At 45.5% G+C, this 11,259-nt stretch overlaps 1 protein-coding gene across 1 annotated transcript in view; it reads right to left on the bottom strand.

The window, feature by feature from the left end:
• The window catches only part of LOC118725352 (SV2 related protein), a 33,054-nt gene extending 26,889 nt beyond the window's left edge, over nucleotides 1-6,165 (bottom strand). Inside the window, exon 1 of the mRNA XM_036449063.2 lies at nucleotides 5,933-6,165. Within this exon, the coding sequence (XP_036304956.1) occupies nucleotides 5,933-5,967 (35 nt within the window). The 5' untranslated portion in view covers nucleotides 5,968-6,165. The remainder of the gene's footprint in view (nucleotides 1-5,932) is intronic.
• Between the last annotated feature and the right edge of the window lie 5,094 nt (nucleotides 6,166-11,259).

Genomic DNA, 11,259 nt, shown 5'->3' with positions numbered 1-11,259 from the left:
TGCTCTGTGCGCCCACCTCGGATGGCGGTGCTGGCAGTTCATTGTCGGGATAGAGTCCCCGTGGTCGGCAAGCCGCGGCTCTCTAGCCACATGCGGCTCTTTGGCCCCTTGAGTGTGGCTCTTCCACAAAAAACCATGGCCTGGGCGAGTCTACGTTGAAGAAGTGGCATTAGAAGAACTTTACGTTTAAAAAAATGTGGCTCTCCAAAGACATTTCAATCGTTGTACTGTTGACGTTTGGCTCTGTGGACGAATGAGTTTGCCGACCCCTGGGGTAGACCCAAGCAGGCGATGATTCACGGCCCATGTAACAGCCGCTGGGGATTCTCAGCCTGCTGCGTGTCAGGCCGAGGGTGTGCGTTTTCCATCGGTGATCTTATGACACCTTCGCTGTCACTGACCTGTGTTCCGGAGGAGGACGCTGGAGCACAGAAGGGCTGGGAGCTCGCCCAAGGCCCCACAGGGGGTGCGGAAGCCAGGCTTCGGCAATGCCACCTGCCCTCCCTGGGCCCCACTGGCAGCCTCTCCTGGTGCTCTTCTCCTGCAGAAGCTCGCAGGAGAAGCTGTTTGCAGCCTTGCATGTGATAATTATTCTCTAAAAGCGATAAGTATGAACAAAACCCAGAAACAATCACCTGGGGAGGAGGAACCAGAGATGATGGCTTGGCCACTTAAGAAAATGTCTTAGAAACTGTAAGTTGATCTGTAGCACAATAGCCAAAGACAAAAACAACTGTGGTCTAAAAGGGCAGGGGACTCTCACGCATTCTGCAACATGGGTGAACTTAGAAGACGTTACACTAGGTGCAATAAGCCTACACACCAGGACAAATACTGTGCCCCTATAAAAGGGGGCCAAAAAGAATCAAATTCACAGAGATAGAAAGTGGGTGCAGCCCTGGCCAGTTTGGCTCCATGGATAGAGCGACAGCTGCAGACTCAAAGGTCCCAGGTTCGATTCCGGTACGATTGAAACTTTGTGGCCCATGTGCAGAAGTTGGTTTCTGGCTCTCAAAAGAAATTTCAATCGTTGTACTGTTGATAGTTGGCTCTGTTGACTAATGAGTTTGCCAACCACTATGCTAGAATATGGTCCCATGATCTAGGTCCTTGCCATGAAGACTTGAGTGTGGTCTAACTGGTTTGGCTCAGTGGATAGAGCATCGGTCTGTGGACTGAAGGGTCCCAGGTTCGATTCCAGTCAAGGGCATGTACCTTGGTTGCAGGCACATCCCCAGTAGGGGGTGTGCAGGAAGCAGTTGAATCGATATTTCCCTCCCATAGATATTTCTAACTCTCTATCCCTCTCCCTTCCTCTCTGTAAAAAAAATCAATTAAAATATTTAAAATAATAATAATAATAAATATACGTAACAATAGCAACTCTCTACAGAGCTCTTGCTGATCGGGCAGCACCTGCTGAGCATGTTACGTCTGTGAAATAGGAAGGATGACGGGCATGCAGGGCCGTCATGAAGTCTCACTGAACCCAATGAATGGGCAGTGGCAGGCAATGAGTCAGTATGAGCTTCCCTCCCACCCGGCTTCACTCAGGCCACCTTTTGGCCTTGAACCTGGAGTTCGTTGACCTTTGTGGAATGTAACCTTGAGAAAGTGGCTTAACTCCCTGCAGTTTTAAACCAGGATCTGCTCACAGTCCTCCTCTGGCAAACACACAAGAAGCCAGGGCAGCGGTATTTATGAACGCATTATTTATTGACGAACACTTGTTTTAAGGCAGACGTAACAGGGACCTTGGACATTAAATTAGACTCAGAAAGCTGGGCCACATTTTGAATGGGTCGGGTTTCTAAAAGTATGTATCGAATGCACCTGCCAACAAGACTTCCCAAGAGAGAAAAAAGAAATATGAAAGAAAATAGCAGTGACATATGTTAAATATATGAGGACTTCCAAGCAGGCTGGCTCATAACTCCCTGGCATTTGTGGGGTATAGATAGCATACAATTCACCAAAATAGTTGGGAACATTTATTTTACATAATTTTGCCGTTTAAAGGAGAGAAGGGCTTGAGGAACTAGCTGTCAACAGTGAAGATCTTATTTGTGCCGACATGAAACTCATTCACCTCGGACCTTCAGTTAGGGTCTGAGACATGATTATTAAGGTATTTTAGACAAGGAAGAGTGCTGTTGTTGTTGTTATTTTTCTCTTTCCATCTGAGTTTCTGGACTTCTATCCTCAGAGATCATGAAGCTACCAGACTAAAAGCTACCAGACTACTGCTCTACAGCAAGCAGTTCTCAACCTGTAGAGCCTAAAACCATCAGAAAACACAGATATTTACATTGCAATTCATAACAGAAGCAAAATTATAGTTATGAAGTAGCAACAAAAATAACTTTATGGCTGGGGGGCACCACCACACGAGGAACTGTATTAAAGGGTAGTGGCATTAGGAAGGTTGAGAACCACTGTCTTAGAGTGAAGTTAGCTACCAAGTGTTGGAAGTAATAAGGTCTGAGTGGCTTTGAACTTGAGGTTGTAAAAGGCTTCGGTGGGTTAACCTTGAGGCTCCCTGTGCTCCCTACTTTTTGCCTGAAGTGGGTGACGTTGGACCATTTCTCCCTGGTCAGTGCTACCAAGGGACTCCTTTTTCAAATTTCACATAGTTTATTTATAAATTATATTTATAATATGTATTATATTATAAAAGTTGTTTCACATACTAACGACATGATTTATGTTTAAAGTGTTTTTTTTTCTGTTCAAATCCTCATCTGAGGATAATTTTCAATTGGTTTTTAGAGAAAGTGGAAGAGAGAGGGAAAGAGAGAGAAACATCGATGTCAGAGAAGCACATCCGTTGGTTGCCTCCCCACATGAGCCCTAAACAGGGCCCAAGCCAGGGAGGAGCCTGCAACCAAGGTACATGTCCTTGACCAGAATCGAACCTGGGACCCTTCAGTCAGCAGGCTGATGCTCTATCCACTGAGCCAAACTGGCTAGGGCTATGTTTAAATTTAAATAGCCACATGGAGCTAGTGATTACTGTGTTATATATTGCAGCTCTCAGTTAGAAGCTTCTCTTATTTAGTTATAGAGTCTCTTGTATCAAGGATGGCGCCCAAGTAAATTGAATAAAGGAATCAACCAATCCATCCATCCATCCATCCATCAATGTAGTCTGCAAAACTTGCTTTCAAGAAATCATTCTAGAAAGGAGAGACTCAGAAAAGTCTAACTTGCACAAGGTCACACAATAAGGCAGAACTAGATTAAAAAAAAAAAATTAAAAAATCTCAGCCTCTGGAGTGTCCTGGAACATAGTCTTGAGCCTGAGTGAACTGCAGGTGAAAAGCACAGGTTGTTTGTGGTCTCAGATGGACCGTCCTGGAGCTATGTGAAAGGAGCTCCAAGTACAGGGAAGGCCTGTTCTCTTAGGCACCCTCATTCCCTCTCCCCATCCCCGTCAACTACTTAGTGGCTTATTATCCATCAACACTTGGCCTCCTGTGCGATAGAGCCTGTTCCAAACACCACTCCTGCCAACCCTCTAGAAGGCACTCTGATTTCTTAAACCGTGTTGCTCTCAGGAGCTCTGCTACCTGCAATCTGTGGCTGACATACACAGGGTGTGGCTTAAGTCCATCTCAGGCGTGATTTGTATCCCGCTCAGATTCACGTGGCCGTTCTTTATTTGTTTTCAATAAACCGAGGTCAACACATTTCAGGGCTAATTTTGACTCCATTCAAATGTCATTTGGGATTTTCCGAGGACAATCTTTGCAAGTCCAATGTAAGAAGTCTATACTGCTTTTATCAATGATTTTCCAGATGTAATAATAATAGTTAATGTGGGTTAAATGTTTGGTGTCCGTCAGGTATGTAGCTTCACAATAACCCCAAGAACCAAGTATGGTTGTGACCCCCATTTTATGGCCAGGGAAACTCAGAATCAGAAAGGTGAAGTCACTTGCTCAAAGTCACATAACCAGGAAGTGGCAAAGTCAGGATTGGAACCCAAGACCGTTACTTAATAGCCAATGCTCTTAATCAGTACACAATTTGGTCTCATATATATATTAGATATTATATATATATATATATATATATATATATATATATATATATATATATATTAGGTATTATCTATGTATATATACACACATATATATGCATAAAATATCAGAAAAAATAGTCAAGAAACATAAAACTAGGGTTTGGGAAGAGAGAGACTTTTAATTCTTGTGCTTCTTTTTGAACCTGCCCTATATATAGATTATATAATGCTTTATCTTATACATTATCATAAAATGAATTATTTTTTAGATTTAAAGAAGTAAAAACTTCCCATTATTTTACCTTTTTTCATTAAGAAAGGACTCGTCACAATAGTGCCCTGCTTGCATACCAGTAAATTAAATATACATGAATCTTTAAGTAACTTGCAAGGTTCACATGCTCTGACATTATTGGAAAATTTACCTCAGTAAAACAGCAGCTCTGATACAAATCGTAGTTATTGTGAGGATCCAATTTCATATGTCAGCCTCTAAATTATTTTTTTCACTTTGGGGTAACAGGTTGGCTTTGAACAGGATACTTATTTTCAATGGGAGCGGTGTGCTTCCCGTGACAGATTTGCACTCAGAGAGGTTCGTTGTTATGTGTTCAGGCATTGACCTTTCGCTGTGATAACTGAGCATCCTTCAGCATTTGTGAAAGAATGCTGAGTTACATAAGCTCTGCTATTTGTGGATCAATTAATGAAAGCCTAAAAGTAACCTTCCAATTAATTAAACACTGGGAATGAAAACGAACGTTATGCTGGTTGAGAAATAAATATTGCAATATCCTTCAGGACTCGGAGTCTCGGAGAGCTGTGTCAGTCACACTAAAAGTCACTTGGGAGAATTCCTCAGTGGCTTAGCAAGAGGAAAAAAAAAATGTCCAAGTCAAGAAAATACACACACACACACACACACACACACACCAACACTATTGTATCCTCCCCAACAACTCCGAATGGTGTCTACTGCTCCCCTCCAAATGGCTGGTGCTTCTAAAAATTAAAACAACAGTCCCCCTTTCGTGTCCTTTTTAATGCCCATCTCATACTCTTGGGATTTGCTTAAGAAATCACCGCCGGCTTGTGGTAGGAGACAGCCCCCCTGCCAGGCCCCTGTCCTTTCCTTTGCTTGGCTGTATTTCCTCAAAGGTCTCACAACAAATTGGGTATCGCTTTAACAGTGCCCATCCGCTGAGCCGTGTGTGGCTGATGTCCCCGAGGAGAGCTGTTGACAGCGAGCCTCACTCGAGCGGTGACAAAAACACCTTCCATTCAGAAGAAGGAGAGAGGTTTCAGCCAGGGTGCAAAGCCCTCTCATTCACACACTTCGTCCACAGCCCAGCTCGGCCCCGGCCTCCCCTCTCGGAAGGCACCTTCGCTTTTCAGACACCAGTTCCCAACATCGGTCATCACCCCCTTTCCAGCTTCCAGGAGACCTTGCAGGAAAATTAGGAATGTCACAGCCCAGGAGAAGGGCTGGAAACACCCCCCCCCCCCCATGTCATTGCATGGGCTCCTGCATTCAGTCCACATTTCACAAACAGCAGCGAGTGCTTTCTTAAAACCCAGACCTCAAACATCCCTTTTAAGGGCTGAGAGCAATGAAGAGGGGAAGCAGAACACCTTGTAGATTCCCCCCCTACGATTCTGACGGATCTGGGGGGGGGGGGGGATTAAAAAATCGAACTGAGTCAGATACAGAGGCTGGGCTCCTGGGGGTAGTAGGAAAAATGGCTTTTCTCCTCCAGGCCTAATGCTCTCCATCGGAAGCAGTTCCCTTTTACAGTCCAGAAGCCACGCAGCGATGCCCCCCTGCAGGGTTTTCATATTTGCAAGGAAAGCCGGCCTGCCTCTCACTCGCCTTCCTCCCTCCCCTTCCCTTCCTGCCCTGCTACTCACGGCAGCTGCCTGAGCTGGTATAAGTCCTCCTCCATGTCCGCGCTGCGCCAGGACGAGCCCTTCTCATGGCCCTTACATGGTGGTGGCGGCGGAGGACGGGCGGCCGGGTTTCAGCACCGGGGCGCCGGACAGCGCCCACGCCGCGCCCTCGCTCCCTCCCGCCGGCCCGGCGGCAGCTGTGTCGGGGGAGGCAGCCCAGCCGCCGGGACCGACCTGCCCACAGACAAAGCCTCCGCCGCCGCCGGGAGACCGCGGCGAGAGTGGGCGGAGAGGAGCGGGCGGAGGGCAGAGCAAGCTGTGCGGGGAGAGGGGGCGGGGAGAGAAGGATTGACTGGCTCTCCGTGGCTGGCTGGTGGGGTTTTACCCGCCTGGGCCATGGCTGTCCAGGTACCCGGGAGCCCTCTTTTATAAAATGTGTATCTGTAGGGAGTCATGAACGTTACTTACAGGTAGACTATTCTGCAAGCGCAGGCTGCTATCACAAATGCAGAATAGAAGGGGACATTTCCCCCCCCCCCCCATTTGTTCATGCATGAAAGAACGGTTTATTGAGCACCTACTAGAATAGGCACTGGGCATCGGGGAGAGAGCGAGTTAGACATGCCATGGTCATCACGGAGTTGAAGGTCTAGTGAGATGAATTAAAAAAAAAAAAAAAAGTAAGGCACGTGTGAGATCGCTCATTCATTTACCCAACAAGCATTGTTACCTGATTTCTACTGTCCTGAGTATATGGCATGCGAATGATGCCTCAATAAAGCTTCCTTTAAAAAAAAATATATGTCTTATTGACTTTTTTTTTTTTTTTTTTCCAGAAAGGAAGGAAGAGGGATAGAGAGCTAGAAACATCAATCAGCTGCCTCCTGCACACCCCCTACTGGGGATGTGCCCACAACCAAGGTACACGCTTTTGACCAGAATCAAAACTGGGACCTTTCAGTCTGCAGGCTGATGTTCTATCCACTGAGCCAAACCGGTTTCGGCAAAACTGTCCTTTTTATTAAAAAAGTAGTACCTTTTAAATTTCTTTCCAATTTTTCCAACATTGAAACAGAGATATTTTTATTTCTTTATTGATTAAAGTACAATATTACATATGTGTCCTTATTCCCCCATTACTCCCACCTCCCATTCATGCCCCTGACCCCCTGTTGTCTGTGTCCATTGGTTAGGCTCATATGCATGCATATAAGTCCTTTGGTTGATCTCTCTCCCTTCCCCCCACCCTTCCCTACCTTCCCTGAGGTTTGACATTCTGATTGATGTTTCTCTTAAACAGAGAGGTTTTTAATGTAATAGGATTATGAGCTTCTTGGGTAAGGAGGTGGGGGGGACAGCATTTCACTCCTGAGTCTTCCTTTCTCTCTGGCCACTAGCAACCTGGTTCCCAAAACAGTCTGCTCCATCCTGTCCACACTGAGGCCAGGCCAGAGCAACCTTTGCACGTTTATATTTCTGCCTCTGCTCTTTGGGGACTCCTACGGTCCACCCCTGAACACTTTGTACATAACAGGCATTGAAAAAGAGAAGTCTTAGAGAAGTAAATTACTATGTAATGTGTTGATTCACTTACAAAATACCATGTTTTCTTGTTTTTCTTAGAAGCGTGGTTGTGTTTTTCTAAAGCACATGTGTCAAACACAAGGCCCGCGGGCCAAATCCGTCCCGCCAGGCCTTGCAATGTGGCCCGCACCGCGCTGTCATCACTGCACTCCGCTGCGTTTCCATCACAATGACAGTTTATGACTGTTCAGTAAACCATTCGGCCCGCGATTTAGGCTGGATTTTAGATTTTGGCCCCTTCTCTGATTGAGTTCGACACCCCTATCTAAAGCAATGGTTTCTTACTTTGAGCTTCCCCCAACGGGCTTGTTAACACACAGGTCGCTGAGCCCCATTCGGAGTTTCTGACTCAGCAGATCTGGGCAGAGGCCTGCATTAGCATTTGTCCCAGGGTCCCAGGTGCTGCTGCTGCTGCTGCTGCTGCTGCTGAGAATTGAGGGTCCCTGCTCTAAAGTTACATCTGGATGACATTATCAGCCAAGAAAAACACGGCTCACATTTTTACACCTCTGATCTCTGAGACATCCTTGGGCAGAGAGGCGTATTATAAAGGCAGTTGCCTCCAGCTAACCACGTTATCCATCTGTCTGGGAAATGAGGGCCTGCCAAAAGCCAGATGGGCTTTATTTCACGGCCGTATAAAGCACCATGATTTCCCCCTCAGATTCTTTTTTTATAAAGTGAACATCTTAAAATAGAGGCTGACGCCCCAGCCAGGTTGTCCCGTTGTTTGGAGCATCATCCTGTTCACCAAAAATGTGGGTTCGATTCCTGGTGAGGGCACATACCTCGGTTGCGGTTTGATCCCCTGTTGGGCATTTACAGGAGGCAACAAGTGTCTCTCTCTCTTTGTCTTTCTCTCTCGCTCTCCCTCTTGCCTCCCTCCCTTCAATAAAAAACCTATCCTCGTCCCTCACCAGTTTGGCTCAGTGGATAGAGCGTCAGCCTGCGGACTGAACGGTCCCAGTTTCTATTCTGGTCAAGGGCACATACCAGGGTTGTGGGCTCGGTCCTCAGTGGGGGGCGTGCAGGAGGCAGCCGGTCAGTGATTCTCATCACTAATGTTTCTATCTCTTCCTCTCCTTTCCTCTCTCTGAAATCAATAAAAATATATATTTTTTAAAACATATACTCAGAGGAATATTTTAAAATTTTTAAATGGAGGCTGAAATAGGGCCTGACAAGCTGCCCCTTAGTCTGAAATACTGAATGTAAAAGGCATGTGCTATGTACAAGCGTTTCTCCAGCCAACTGAATTTTAATCCCTACTTTGTATCAAGACAATATTCTATTATAGTAGTTATAAAAATGGTACCTCATTTTAAAGGTAAGCCCATGGATTTAAACTCATAAAAAAGATTTATCCTTTTTTTTTTTTTTTTTTTTTTTTTTTTTTTGAGAACTGACATTGGATAAAAGACCAAAAGGGGAAACTCAGACTTTGGTGGTAGATCTCTGCTCTGCCAACCGTGCTGGTGGGTCACTGCCACCCGGAGTCCCTTCCAGGTCCCTGGGATTGTGCTGGGAAGTGTAAGTACCGCCTGACTTACCGAGGAGCCGGCAGAAAGGGGAGGCTTGGTTAGGAGGTTAAGCCTTTGTTTGGAAATGCCAGGCATCCCGGCCCGGTGGGTCAGCTGGTTGGAGCATCCTGCACCAACACTGCTGACACCAGACTTGTGTGCGGTTTTACCCCCACACAAGCAACTCTCTGGGACACCAGCTGGGTGTCCTACAATTTAAATATATTTATATATATATATATATATATACACACACACACACACACACACACACATATATATATATATATATATATTATTGTCCTACAATTTAAATACACACACACACACACACACACACTGAGTGGCCAGATTATTATGATCTCTGAACACATAATAATCTGGCCACTCAGTGTATATCCTATATATTAATAATAAAAGGCTAATATGCAAATTGTCCCCTTGACCAGGAGTTAAACCAGCAGGCAGGCCGGCCAACCACCCATGTCCCCTCCCCCTGGCCAGGCTGGCCAGACCCCCACCTATGCATGAATTCATGCACTGGACCTTTAATATATATATATATATATATTTTTTTTTGAATGGCCAGATTATTATGTGTTCAGAGATCATAATAATCTGGTCACTCAGTGTATATATTTTATTGATTTCAGAGAGGAAGGGAGAGAGGGAAAAATAGAAACATCAATGATGAGTCATCGACCAGCTGCCTCCTGCATGCCCCCTGCTGGGGATCAAGCCCATACCCCAGGCATGTGCCATAACCAGGAATTGAACCGTGATCTCTCGGGTCATAGGTTGACACTCAACCACTGAGCCACACTGGCCAGGCTTGATATTCTACAATTTAAGTCAGTTCTGATACTATCTGCCTGGAGATAATGTCATATCCAATCGGTCAAGGGTTCAGTTTCACAAGACAGCTCCCACCCCACCTAAGATGCCAACGTCCAGTCGTAGGTCCTCAGGTCACACACAACTTCTGTCTGATTTGGCTACAAATTGGAGGGTCCCATGATTTTCTCCTCACGTTTGATTAATTTGCTAGAGTTGTTCAGGGGAATTTCCCTAAAACTCAGGGAAATACTTAGGGAAACACTAGAGGGAAGCGTCTGTATCCTTTGTCATATCCTTTAATTAACTTAATGTAATTTACCAGTTAATTACATGTGCCAGTTAATTAAAGGACACGATAAAGGACACAGATGAACAGCCAGGTAAAGAGATACATAGGGTGAGATCGGGGAGGGTCCTGAGTGTGCAGGAGCCTCTGCCCCCAAGGAGTTGGGGTGCCCCCCTCCTGATGTAGATGTCTTTGCTAACCTGGGAGCTCTCCATATGCCTATCATGGGGATTTCTACCTATCTGGAGGAAAATATAGAACAATGATAATTTTCTTTAATATTAAAAAGATTCCCAGCCGGTGTGGCTCAGTGGTTGTGCTTCGACCCATGGACCAGGAGGGTCACCAGTTGCATTCCGGGTCAGGGCACATGCCTGGGTTGTAGGCTCGATCCCCAGTGTGGGGCATGCAGGAGACAGCCTATCGATGATTATCTCTTATCATTGATGTTTCTATCTCCCTTTCTCTCTCCCTTCCTCTTTGAAATCAATAAAAATATATTAAAACATATTAAAAAGATAATTGGATTCTAGATCTTTCTTGTGACTTTGGGTCACACCTCGATCACGATTTCTGAGCTCTTCCTTCTGACACACAGGGCAGCCAGAAGAGGGAGTGAAGAAGGAATACAGAGCTATCTTTCTCTCTCCTTAGGACACTCACTCCCCTGGGGCCAGGGAGAAGACTTCTGAATCAGATTTGAGTTTTAAATTTAAAAAAAATAAAGAGAACACTAATATATCTGTGGAAAGGAGATGAGGCGTCTCTAAACATAGATATAAAAATTGCGTTACAGGGGCCCTACTCCATGGTGTGAAAGGGAGAGGTCCAACTTAGTACACAGGGGGGGCAGCTGGGGAAATGCTGCTTTTGGTGTTTAACCCTCAGGAGCTGAGGGTCCTGAATAAACCATTTAACTGTGGAATCATCCCAGCACCTGCAAGAGCTCTAAGACTCTAAATCGTGTCTGTGTGCTCGCCCTCCGTGCTGCAAACCCTTGATCTACAGGATAAATGTGAAAGCAGGCCCTGCTGGTTCCTGGCTGTGGTATTATTGCCATCGTTAGTAATATATTCTCAATAATAAGAACATCTGTTAGTCAAGGACAGTCATATATCCCT

The sequence above is a fragment of the Pipistrellus kuhlii genome, unplaced genomic scaffold (assembly GCF_014108245.1).
Source record: "Pipistrellus kuhlii isolate mPipKuh1 unplaced genomic scaffold, mPipKuh1.p scaffold_m20_p_20, whole genome shotgun sequence".
Taxonomy (NCBI): domain Eukaryota; kingdom Metazoa; phylum Chordata; class Mammalia; order Chiroptera; family Vespertilionidae; genus Pipistrellus; species Pipistrellus kuhlii.
This window is presented reverse-complemented; position numbering and strand designations above follow the sequence as displayed.